This window comes from Diceros bicornis, chromosome 8, assembly GCF_020826845.1.
Source record: "Diceros bicornis minor isolate mBicDic1 chromosome 8, mDicBic1.mat.cur, whole genome shotgun sequence".
NCBI classification, from domain to species: Eukaryota; Metazoa; Chordata; class Mammalia; order Perissodactyla; family Rhinocerotidae; genus Diceros; species Diceros bicornis.
Window position 1 is genome coordinate 84,346,585 of NC_080747.1, and position 13,707 is coordinate 84,360,291.

At 39.9% G+C, this 13,707-nt stretch overlaps 1 protein-coding gene across 3 annotated transcripts in view; it reads left to right on the forward strand.

Moving 5' to 3' along the window:
* Positions 1–13,707, forward strand: part of BANK1 (B cell scaffold protein with ankyrin repeats 1) — a 316,316-nt gene that overhangs the window by 74,255 nt on the left and 228,354 nt on the right. For all 3 annotated transcript variants that reach the window (XM_058547580.1, XM_058547581.1, XM_058547582.1), the window contains exon 4: positions 7,578–7,716. In XM_058547580.1, coding sequence (XP_058403563.1) covers positions 7,578–7,716 — 139 coding nt within the window. The remainder of the gene's footprint in view (positions 1–7,577; positions 7,717–13,707) is intronic.

Sequence of the window (13,707 nt, forward strand, 5' to 3'; positions counted from 1 at the left end):
ATCCGAACCCATGAACCCCAGGCCACTGAAGTGGAGTGCATGAACTTAACCACTATGCCACCGGGCCAGCCCTGAAAATACTTATATTTTAGGACCACCAATTTTTCAACTGTATAACATGTATCAAAGGCCTACATTATTAAGTGGAAATATCATAGGAGCTAGAAGAGATGGTCCTTTTGGGAATAAAAGTATAACGCAAGGATGGATTTCTGAGAAGGTGACTATCTGAATACATGTTGCTGACATTTCTTCTTCCTAAGTCTTCATTGGAATGAACCGCTAAAATAAGCCTACTGGTAGAGGTTGATCCAGATCTCTCAGGCTACGTAATCTCCTGTTGGGCTATGTAACCTCCAGATAGTAAAAAGATGCTGGCCCTTAATGTCTGCAGTGTCCTTGAGCAGGAGGAGCCAAAGACAGCGGGGAGCCTTGGGAGTTGCATGAAAGGGTCCTTCTGGGAGAAGCCTGTGGACTTACCCGACTGCCTGACTATGCGCTTGTCTGCTTGCTGGACAGCGTCTTTGGGGAGGGAATCCCCTGATCCTGCTGGTACCAGCAGTCCTGGGGGAAGCTGCACATTCTGTGCAGTTGGGCAAAGTTTAATTCCCTGACCCCCAGGCCCCATGCCTAAGCTGAAGAATCACTGTTTTAAGCTATTATGCTGTCAGTTCACAGGAACAAAAACTTCTTTGATGCTACCTTAGAGACCCCAGACACCTGAACTGAACAGGTTCAAGGGAACTGACACAGATGATCAGGGGAAGAAAAATTACAACCCACTCAAAGTACTCAGGAACGTAAGAGAGGAAGTTCAGGCTAAACAGTCAAAACCAGTGGCTCCTGTTTAGTCAGAAATGACGGAAGAGAGAGAAATAAATAGAAGAGACTGTAATGAAAGAGAAATGAGAACTGTCCTCAAGTAGGTAAAATCAAAACAGAAAAAGAAAAAAAACCGTCTGGAACTAAAAATAGCTCACCAAGAATTATGCAATGTCTAAATAGCTGCTTTTAAAAATATCTGCAATAGTAAAATTTGAACAATATAAAAGTTTCTTCTTATTAAATTTGCAGAGAAATCAAAATCCAAAAATTAAAGCCACTGCCCTCCAAGCAGAGATAGCTCACTCTGATGGGTGGTTAGGATCAGGGTTCTTTCCATAGCAGAATCATGGGCTGTCTTTCTTTGAAGTGGATATAATTGTTCCAGACCCTCTGATGTTAAATCATTTTATTTTCAGATCTCTCTTGGGTAACCCACTTTTTAAGCAAGCCTAAGAGTTGAAAGGTCATATAAGAATATTTTAGCACCAGCCCCACACCTTAAAAATTCAAAATAAGCTAATCCCTGGACCAAAAATAGTTGTTGCAGTCAAAACTTTTGTTCTCAGAACCTAGATCTCAGTACAGTCTAAATCCATGTGACAAATGCCAAGCACCACAGGAAAGATTATTTGTATCCAAAAGTGAAAATCATGTTTCAGATTTGCCGGGGTAACTGTCAGGCTCTGCCAATTGTCTGAAAGCACAACCTGTGAACTTACTCATTTCTGAGAAGTCTTCCAATTTGGGTGAATAGAGACACCTTATCTGAGACTTCCCTGCCATCTTACAAAATATAGAAATTTACAATACTGTTACTGCCAGTCACCAGGTCTTATTTGAGATGTACGTCTTTCACATCCAGCATCTTCAAGGTCTGCTAGTCTCCCTTGTAGTTGTGTGTTCCAGCACGCCAGCGCTGACCTGACTGCCTTGTCTGGTGGCATGCACTTCATTCTGTCTGATGACAGGGCGTTGGTTAACCCTGTCCAGCTGCCTCCTGCTGTGCGGTTGTTGGGTCTGTGGACTTGCCTCCTGAAGAGTGCTCTCCATGTGCTCTCATCTTCTGGAGAACCAGCCTTAGGAGATTCTTGAACTGAGGCAGCTGGTGGTGCTGCTGCTGCTTTTGATCCCAGGAGCCTGGGAGTATTGATCCCTCTGCCTCTAATCTTTCCCAGCATTGTTCCTTTCCATGGATTTTGGATTTCCTGGGTCTTGAAAATCTTGTGCCACTTTAGAAACAGCAGAAAATATTTTTTCTTCAACATTTTCTTTTTCATGCACTGGTGAAGATATGCCTCCTGTGTTCTATTTATGTAAATTATTTTCTGTGTCTTTGAGAAATACCTACATGAGTTTTAACAGTTTAAATCTGCTACTAAATTTGGCCTCTTCTTGTACCTTTTCTAGGATTAGCATTTTTTTGTTCTATTTTAGTATTTAAAATTATTATTATTTTATTTTGTGAGGAGATCAGTCCTGTGATAACATCTGCCAATCCTCCTCTTTTTTTTTTTTTTTTGCTGAGGAAGACTGGCCCTGGGCTAACATCCGTGCCCATCTTCCTCCACTTAATGTGGGACGCCACCACAGCATGGCTTGCCAAGTAGTGCATCGGTGTGCGCCCGGGATCCGAACTGGCAAACCCCGGACTGCCGCAGCAGAGTGTGCGCACTTAACCATTTGTTCCACTGGGCCGGCCCCCCCCCAATTTTTTTTTTGTTATGGGCTAAGACATTTGTTTCTCTAGCATATTCCTCTTGATTTGGGGTAAATGATCATGAGAGTAATGAAGTCAGTGAGTTCTAAGTCTGCCAAACACAACCATTGTTCAAATGAATCTTATCCAACGTTATATCCCTGATGAAAATCCACCTGGGAGGCATTCTCCCGTTGGAACAACCTCTGAATCAGAACTGGACCTGGTCTATTATTTGCTAGCTTCTCTTCCCTGTGCTGTGTCTTACTCCAAAGTCCTGATTTCATTACTCTTGGTCACATTCCCTCAGAACACCGGTTCTCATCTGGGAGTGATTTTGGTCCACCCTCCAACCAGGGGCTATTTGGCAAAGTCCGCAGACAGCTTTAGTTGTCATAACTGGGGGCTACTACTGGCATCTAGTGGGTAGAAGCCACGGATACTGCTAAACAGCCTATAAGGCACGGGGTGGTCCCCACAACAATGACGTCTCTGGTTTAAAAATGTCAATAGTGCCAAGGTTAAATCCTGTCTCAGAGGATAGGAAGTGCATTCATGCCCTCGCAGTAATAAATCACCTTCAGATCACCTAATAATGGCATCAAGAATCCAATGATCCCTTTCAGAGGCTTCTCTGCCATGCCTCTAGTTGTTCTATAATCACTTGCTAGAGCTGCGTAAGCTGTAAGCAGTCAGTCCAGTCACTCGTTATGGATTTTACTGGGAGCTTTAAGAGGGAGCCTCTACCTGTTTTCCTGACAGGTCCCTCAGAAGTGCTGTGTTTGCTCTCTGATGCCCCCTGCCTCTCCTGTTATTTCTGTGAGTGTCACAGGTTCAGTAGTGGCGTCTGTGTTTCTTCCTCAGGAGCACCTTCCTAAAGAGCAGTTAAAGGGAGCTTATTTTCTTTGTCTGGTTTTATCTGTGTAGGCAGGCCTTCAACATATCAGTTCCCTTCCTTTTGGTGGAATCTATTTGCTGCAATCTCAGCTTTTCTCTCCCCAAAATCTCTTACTTCCTTAAGTATAATTAACTGATATTCCTTTATTTTTATGTTATTCTCCTACTGCTGCTGTTCTGATAAGACTGAAACGTATTTTTAAAACCAGCCCAGTCGCTTGTTGATTTCTTGAGCAAATTCAATTCTTTAAGTTATAGTGCAACTACAAAAAGCTTTTTAAGGGGCTTTATCAGCATTTGGATCTGTGTTAATTTCATTGAATTGGCTTTCTATCTGAATCCTAGAACATGGCATATTCCCTAATGAAGACCTTTATTTCATTTGACCTGTTCATTGACATACTTCTGTGGCTGCAACCATAATATGGGTCTCCAAACCCGTAGTGCAGACCCAGATTGTGTAATCAACAAATCTGGGAAACTCTGAAACTATATGAAGAGGTGTGACTCTTAACAGCCGTGGGCAAGCCACAAGAATCTCAGAGATCACCTCCTATCCATTCATCCCTTGTTCCTGAATCCAGTGTAGAACAACACACAGAAGCTAACAGCACTGCCCAGTTATTTCTGACACTGAGTCACACACTAGTTCTTGGTAACCATCCTTAACCTAAAGTCTGATCCTGTGATTTAATTGAAAAATATAGTATAAGCAGCAAAAGATTATTGTGTGTATCAATGCCTGAAGTGTCCGTGTTGTGAAGTGCTGCCCCTTTGGTGGTAAGGTTTTACAATGACCAAAAGATGTCTTTTCCCTTTAACCAAATGGTTCTCAAACTAAGCTGCATATAGGGACTATTAGGGGAGGTTTGAAAAAAAAAATTATGCCTGAATCCTACCCCAGAGATCCAGATATAAATGGTCTGGGTTATGGCCTGGACACTGGGAGTTTTAAAACCTTTCCAGCTGATTCTGAGGGTGAGAATTAGCAGCCAAATTTGGAACCATTGCTAATCCTTGCTCTGCTGTCATAGGTCCGGTCGATGCCAGCTGCAGCAGCCTGCGCGGTCCGGGCTGCGTAAGGCCATGCTCTGTGCTCGCTAAGCTAGTGCCTATCAAAATAGTCGTGAATACGTGAAAAGAGCTATCAGTCTGTACAAGTCATAATAAGCTGATATGATGATCTATTAGGATCAAAATCCTTTGTGGCCTGTGCTTAATAAATCATTGAAGCCTAAAGACACCCACCCTGACAGAACCAGAAACTTCAGCACCGTATATTATATTATAGACCAGTTTCGCGTCCTTTTGTTTAGGTCCCAAAGTTTGTGACTAATGCAGCAAAACTTTAGAGTTTGGAAGTGATAATTATCATAACCCTATCTTTCTCTGAACGCTCAGAACTAAATAAGGGATAAACAGAGGAAAGATGGAGAGCAAAATAACAGCTTCATAACTGATAAAACTAAATTTATGATGATTTGAGTATCCTAGTCTTTTCGCCATTGAATTAAATGTATCCATGTAATTACATCTTTACTTAAGATATCCATAATAATTCAGGACAGAGCTGGACAAATGCTGGCCTTCCCACCTGGGGCAGGCCCCTTCCCACGTGGAGATGCAGGGAGCAGATGAAGACATGAGTCTTGAGGGAGACAAGGAGGAGAGCTGAGCATGCTCAATTAAAAACATGTCATATTTTTATATTTATTCCATCTTACTTTAAAAATATATACAGATTGTCTCTTATGTACGAAGTTCTTACAAGATGCCACAATGGTATGAAAAAATAAAAATACCTTCAAGATGTTTAACATCTAGCTGAGAAGCCAAGACATAGACATGAAAAACTAATTAACAGCAGAGGACATAACTTAGAAAGGGTCAAATAAGGAATATGGATGTGAAATGCTCTATGAATCCTTTGAAAGTTATAAAACTCCTAGTGGGCTGAAGTTATAAGGAGAATCTGTGGAGTTGGACCTTGATGGAGAGGATAAGTGTGGGGAGATGGAGGGAGAAAAGGAACTAAATGGCATGCCAGCATTATGTACAGACAGGACCACTCCCTAATCATCGGGGCCAGTGCAGAATGAAAATGCAGGGGTGCTTGTTCACGTTATTAAGCACTTCAAGGCAGCAACAGCAGAATATTCAACCCAGTGCAGGGCCTTTCTAAGCATGGGTCCTGTGCAGCTGTGCAGGTCACGTGCCCGTGAAGCTGGCCCTGGGTACAAATGAACATGAAAGTGCCTCATTTGGGGTGGCCAGTGTGCTTGTCTTTTGTTTAGAACTTTTCTCTAGAAATGGCTGAAGGGTGGAGTCATGACCTCTATTAAGGAGGGAGTCTGATGCATAAGAAGTAGCCTGTGTGGAACGCTCATGAATGAGAATGAGTTGACTGGGTGAATCAAACATCGGAGAGGATGCTTAGCTTACTAAGTGGGGAAGGGGAGAGGCCAAGCTTATCAAGAATGATATACATGGAAGAGAACTCTAGAGGATTGGGGATCTGAGCCAGAGTGAAATGGGAAGTCATTCAAGATTCGAAGTCAGGTGACAGGTATGAGTGACAAGAACTGAAGAGCTGCGCTGGAAGTGAGGCCCTGTGAAGAGGAGGTTGCAGATGAGAGGAAAGGAAGGGCTCACAGTCCTGACCTGCAGGACTTGGAGGAGGCAGTGCACTGCAGAGGCACAGGGAAGGGAACAGGGAGGCCTTTCTGACATCTTGGATGTGTGGGGCAAGAGCCATTGGGGGAATAGTGACCATTCCCTTGAGATGGGATCTTTTCTCGATGTGCAAGTTAACTGATGAGGGGAAAATTAGATCAAAATAGCCTGTGGACAAGTACTTGGGAGCACTGGACTCTGGTGGAAAACGCCCGAAGTGGATGTGTGTCAGCGGAAATGATCTTGTAACGTCAACATATTTGTAGAAGCTCTTTGGTATAGAGCATTAAAGATGTAAGTTTCGTCTGTGGGTGATTTATGCTTAGGAAGACAACATTTAAATAAGAGAACTTTAAAATTAATGACTTTTGGGTAAACATAATTTTATAAGAGCATATAAATGAGGTTCCTGTTTACTTTGTGACAGACTAAAATTTAGTTTGACTTTGAAGAAAGCCTTTGAAAGGTGATATCTGAGATAATCATAAAAAGAATATTTCATTTTAGTTATTTTGAAGGGTTAAATAATATGATATAAGGAGTTCAGATTTTGAATTTGGATAGTTCTGATTAATCTTCAGATTGTGACTGTGTATTAGTTACCCTGTGTGTCAAAGAGAAAAATCACGGTCTTCCATTTTGGCTTTGGTGTGAGGGTGCACATGCGTGTGTGTATGTTTCGGTTAGGAATAAAGGAAATATCTTTATATAAAATGTGCTTAGTGTAATTTCTGGTATAAAATAGATGCTCAATAAATATTTATTCCTTTGCTTTCTCTGTATTAATTCCAGTCTTTTTATCCCTATGTTTTTTTTCTGGATTTTTTCCAAAAAGTTTTCAATAACCTTTTTTACCTTATGTACATAGATTTAGTTTTCCACCTTAATAAAATCTCAAAACTTTTAGATTTATAACCTTTTTTCAATTCAATACCCTTCACAGATACTTATCATAAATAAAGAGTAACCAGAAAATCTCTATAGGTAAGATTTAAACTATTGGACATTTGAAAAATTTCATCATATTTAAATTGTAAGAGATCTTAAAGCTAAACCTGTTCAGTCCTCTCATTTATAGGTAGATACACCAAGTTCTAGAAAGGTGAAGGGAAAGGATTTGGAGAAAGGACTTGTTTAGCAATTGAATTACAGTTTCCTGGAGGTCTGCGAGCAATGCTCATCACCCTGAGGCCACACACGAGGATGAGCAGGAGGAAAGGGATGGCTATGTCCTCACTGTTTGTTCAGTTGCAAAATATGGCATTGGAAAAAAAATTGAGTATTCAATAAAAACCAAGTTGATAAACTGAAAATCTAGTGAGACTCACACTTACATATTTCATTTCTAAATGTGGTTCAAATTATGAACATGATAGAAGACGCATAATGATCATGTGTGACCTTTATCATTAATGAATGTAATGGGTTATTTGGTTAATGTAAACTTTTTCAAATGCTTAATTGGGTTATATTTTTCATCTTATAGAATCCTGGTGAAATATTTATTATTTTGAGAGATGAATTAATTGGTGATACTGTGGAGATTGAATTTACATCAAGTAACAAATGCATTAGAACACGGCCAGCCCTTTGGAACAAGACAGTCTGGTGTATGAAAGCTTTAGGTAAGGAACTTTCTTATGCTTTAACAAATATAAAACATCGTCCTGAGTTTCTTTCAATAAACGTATGACAAATGGTTTCACTTCCCTACAGAAATTAATATTGTTCTGCAGGTGTTTCCTGTGTTTAGTTTTCACATACCTAAGGTTGTTATTATTAATCTGGATTCGCAAAAGTATGAATGTGTAAATTATGAGAAATTAGCCTGTATACCATGTGGTAAAACAACAGGCAGTAACATCATATATTTTTATATGTGTCAGTAGAGAGTACTTTAATATATGTCAGCTATTAAATATGGAACTAAAATTATTTGCTTTATTATAACAGGATTAGCAGATATTAATGAACTTTTTTCCTTTCCTCTTTTTTTTGCCATGCTGTTGAGTATATTTTTGGTTGTTCTGGAAAACATAAATCTTTTTCACTATTTTATCCTCATGGTACCATTTCTATATACAGTCTTCCTCTCTTTTCCTTATTTAATTTATGAAGCTAACCATTTTATTCAACTTTGCTTGCAGCATGATAAATTATATCAGATTTAAAATTCCAGATGGAACAGCCACACTTGCCACAATAATTATGCTAAAATCAAAATCTAATATATTAATTTCTGAATGTTTTCATATAAATGTAGAACTACTTGGTTTTTGAATTTATACCCTTTTACAATGAGAGAATGAAATTACCTGATAAAACTTTATAAATGTAAACTTCATAAAATATTTTAAAGTAAAAATGTTAACACACAAAAGGCATGGTCTGCTTGCCGGGAGACAAAAGCCGGTCATCAAGAGGCAAGATGGTAGAAAGAAAGGGCAGTTTATTACAGCTTGTTAGCAAGGGGGAAGATGGCCGACTAACATCTCAAAGAACCATCTTAAGGGGCACAAAATCTTACAGCAATTATATAGGCCAGTGGGTTATAGGAGAGGAGGTTAGGAATGTTGACCTTCTGGTGTTACAGACTGGGAGTCGCCACACCAGATCTTTCAGTTGTCACTGATGATGGCTATCAGCATGGACTCACTGTTCAGGGGTCATCACACTCCTAAGGAACTCAAAAGAACAAAGTGATCATCTTATCGCAGCTGGAAGGTACATGCACAAGCAGGGGTCGTAAAATCTACAGAGCAGTTAGATCTCCTGGAGGGTGCAGATCCAGCTGGGTTAGTTAGTCAGAGGTCACTCAAAGTTACAGTAGTGTTTCTTTTCTACAATATGACTTCTCTTCTGTCAACCTTGTCTTGAGCCAGTATCAAAAAGATATGCAATCTTACTACGAATTTGGAAATGTAGTAAAAATATTTAAGATTAAAGAGTATGTCAAATGCATCCTGAGCTTTTTCTTTTCCTTTTAGAGTGTAGCTATTATGAAGTAAGTCCATTTACAGAGCATTTATAAACCTTTTCTATTGTGTTATGCAAAGCATGTGTCCCTTCTAAGGATTTCCTTGCATAGCTGAGGTCAGAGTTGGACTATAGAAAGGGAAGACTCTACATCAAGTGTTTATAAATGTTTCAGACACTGCTTCCTGTCATGGACAAGGATATGCAGAAGTGAGATGAGAAAGAACTCTGTCTCTTTCTCTTCTGAAGCCCCCTGCTTCCTTATGCCACATTTTAAATTGATTTAATGATTAATAATTTCTAACTAATTATTTTTGGAGTTTAAACTAAATCTAGTTAGACTAAAATCACTACAAAAAAAATCAGTATTGCAAATTAAGAAGTACTTAGATAATAGTTCCCAAACAGCAAATCAAAATGTCAAATAAAATTATTCACATTAAGATTTTATGTTTAGTTTACCTAGTAGCTAAGAGCAGTACAAAGAATAAAATATGTCAAAGTTCAAATGTTTCTCAGAAAAGCAGAAAACTAATATTCCACATTGTCTAAGGTATACCAGAACATAATACTGTCTGTGTGATCGAACAGCAAATTTGTAGTAAGTAAATAAATAAACCACTATTTACCAGTTATGCTAATTAAAACCTCTCCAAGTCTTCTTTTCAACTGGTGTGCTCTAGCTTAATGAGAGATTTTCTTACAAAATATTGGCTTCTACGTAGCGGTATATAGGATGGTTCTGTGAATATGTACCAGAATACAGTTGGGACATGCCTAGCAGAAATGGCCCTAGAGTCTTATTTTCTCTGCCTCCTGGCACTGTTTCTTGAAGTTTTTTGAACCCTAGCAAGAACTGCATTTTACATCATGACCTCATACGTATGCATAAATACATAATTAAAGCAAAGGTTTTAAAAGCAATACTTAGACTAAAGGTTTCAGCCCAACATGTAAAGAGCTTGGAAGTTGTCACTTGCATCCTTTCAACAAGAAAAAGCTGAACAAACTGAAAATCAATGACTTTTCTTGAACTCCTCAGAAAACTAAGGGTTCAAGGCAAACTACCATCCCAAAATCCGGAGAGAAAGGTCCATCAAGAGAGTGACATCCAACATCAGCTTACCTAGAGCAGAAGTCACTGGAGCCGTCAACCAATAGGAGCACTTAAATGGTAGTTTTGCTGAACTGCTGGAGGCTAAGTGTGGACTAGTTTGAGAGTAAGATTCTCCTGGGGATTGTAATCTTATGAGGCACCTGTAGTTTTGTGGGATTTACCTCCAGGAACCCCACCAGGTTTGCATTGTGAAGATCTGAGGAAGATTCCCTTGAGGCTCTGCTGGGTCCACGGAAGAATAATCACAGTGAAGTACTCCCAGCGTGTTCTCCTTAGTAAAGGCCTCCTCTCCAGGGGAGACTACTTTACCAGAGCTTTATCCCAGCTGAGGAGTGGCATCCATCCCACTGGAGCCCCCCCAGCCTTCCTGTCTCACTTAAGGTACACTTGTGAAGGTCACAGCCAAGAGGCACGGGCCCACTAAAAGACTGAGACCTAATCATGAGATTAGAATGCTTCCCCTCGCCCCAGCCTGACCACCACCACACCAGGCAGGGCTCCAGTGTAATGGCAGGTGGATTACATTCACAGTACTGCAAGATGCAGAATATTTCTGAGGAAAGTACTTAGGGAAGAACGAGGTCAGGAGGGGAGACAAAAACAAGGACAACAGAGGAATTTGAAGCCTCTGGCGCCTACAGCAACAGCAAACATTAAATATAGCCCAACTCCTAGCCAGATTACTATAGGCACTCTCAGTACTTGCCTCCTTTCTTCCATTATACCCAATACAATATGTCTGGTTTTCAACAAGAAATTACAAGTCATGCCAAAAGACAAGAAGAAACATAGTCTCAAGAGGTAAAGCTAACATCAGACCAGGTGTAGATATGACAACAATGTAGGAAGGATCAGATGAGGAATTTTAAATAACTGTGATTACTAACTATGTTAAGGGCTGTAGTGGAAAAGTAGACAACATGCAAGAACATACGGGTAATGTAACGAGAGAGAGAAATTCTATTTCTTTCCTTTTTCAATGCTAGTCAAAACCTACTAAATTGACTTCATGATGTACTAGTGGGTCAAAAACCACAGCCAGAGAAACTATGCTTTGTAGTTGCACTGGCCAGTATGGTAAGTTGCCAGCCACATCTGGTTTTTTAGACTTTAATTTATTATAATTAGATAAAATTTAAAATTCAGTTCCTCAGTTGCACTAACCCTATTTCAAGTGCTGCCTTAGAACATATCCATTATCTCAGAAATTTCTATTGAACAGCACTGACTGTACAATAGAGTTTCTTTTTCTCTACATCAACTATGGAGTAAGATAGAGTGCCCGGCATGCTGTTAAAGGCTAGTGATCTGTCCAGAATCTGCAGTGTAGCCAAAGAAACACTTAACCAGTGGCCAAGAGAGCTGTTTTTATTCTGTGTTGAGCCATTTACTGAGTAATTTTAGACAAGCCTCTTGATCTTTCTGTGCCTCAATTTTTTTGTTGATAAAATAACCTCTCTACTTACATATCAAGTACTCACAAGATGGTTTTCCTGGAGTAAACTACCCTCAGCTTCTGGATGGGGTGTGGTAAACCATTTAAAAACTTCCTTCTCTTCCCCAGAAGGAAGAGAATCGAGGGGACCATCTTTCTTTATAAATATCACTCCTCTTCTTGCCCCTCTCTTCTCCTGGTCTTCTGTTTATATCTCCTCGTATAAAAGCCACTAGATGTGTTTGTCCTCTTTCACTCTTCGGAAATCACGCTCAGAGAGCACCCAATTCTCTGTCATCTCATATGTAATCACTATACCCACTAGTGACTTCCAGGGGCAGGAAATGATCTCAATAAGTATCCCACACCATATAATAATAATCTATATAGATTTAAGTCTTTCACATTTTTGTCTGTACTTCTTTGAATACCAGGTTAAAACAGAGGGACTAAAACTAAAGTGGATGCTTACTAGGGACTCTTCCCCCTACTCTCAGAATTCTTTTGAAGAATACTGATGCCTCAAGTTCAGGAGGCGACCTCCATCTGTCCCGTCTCTTTCCAGTCTAGAGAAATTGCTCATGTGACTTGATTTCTGATCATCTGGCTCATGACTTAATCCCATGACTTAAAATGTGGTGTGCCCTCTGTAAATGCTCTCTTGTGTTATACCCAGAGCTTCTTGTACTGAGTCTGGTTGGTGTTGAGGGCTGGTATGGCAGCTTCACAGCATTGTCTGGGACACAAGCTTATTTCTATTCACCATTCCATAGTCCCTACAGTGTGGCCATAGTCATCACAGAGCAAGATGCCTTCTAAGATTCTTGCCATCACACTGTATTCCGAGCAATATGATGAAGCAGTGGCGTCCTGGAGCCGTCTCATGTTGCAATGCAAGAGCCAATTCTATGCACCTCTTCCCTACTTTATGTTCAGTGATAGTACTTTGTGCATTGGTGTTCTTGGGCTGTCATAACAAAATACCACAGACTGGGTGGCTTAAACAACAGAAATTTATTTTCTCACAGTTGTGGAGGCTGGAAGTGTAAGATCAAGGGGCCGGAAGTTGGTCTCTGGCAAGGCCTCTTTCTTTGGCTTGCAGATGGCCACTTTCTTGCTCTGTCCTCACGTGGCCCTTTCTCTGTGGACATGCGCTTCTGTTGTCTCTTCCTCTTTCTGTAAGGATACCAGTCCTCTTAGATAAGGGCCCCACCTTTATGACCTCCCTTTGACCTTAGTTACCTCCTTAAAGGCCTTATCTCCAAATATAGTCACACTGGAGGTTAGAGCTTCAACACCGGGGGGCACAGTTCACAGGTCTATGTACAAGCTGACACTGAGTACATAACACTTTGGTAGCTTGAAATCACTTTGGTAGTTGGGTGGGAGTATTTTCACCACAAAAATTGGCAAAAATTAGAAATCAGGTCTTTCCTTTTTCTTTCTGGGGAGTCAGTTTATGAGCACACCACTGAGATAAAGAAATGAAGAAGGCTTCATGAAATTAAGAAGTTTCTATAAGACATGTCTGCTGAAATGTTGTTAGTCAGAACTTAATCTCAAGGTCGTATCTAGCTGAAAGGAATAATAGAAAATCCAGTCTTTTTAGTTTGATAGCAATGTGCCCAGCAAAAAAAATCAGAATTTTGTTTCTAAAAGGAAGAAGAAAGTAGACGTTGGAGTGGATAACTAGCGTTCTCTATTAGAGAAGGTACCTCTAAGACCATCTATGATTCTTCTCTTTCTTTGGATACCTCCCCTTAACCATGAAAATGAATAAATGTGTGTGTGAGGGTGATTAAGAATCTCTCAACATTGAGGCATATCAAATACTCTGAGGTCTCATTACAGTTCTCAGAACTCTCAGATTTTTCTCCACTCAACCCAACACTTTGCTGTATTATTGTTCTTTTTAAATCTATGTTTCTTTACACTTTACTAATTTGGTAACAATTCTGAGAAAAACAAAATTACGTCAAAGTACAATTATGCCAACCTGTAAAGAAATCTTAAGATGGTCTCTTTCCCTTCTAACACACTTCCACATCATAACCTGATTTTTTTATTTGAGAAAATATCCTCTAATTT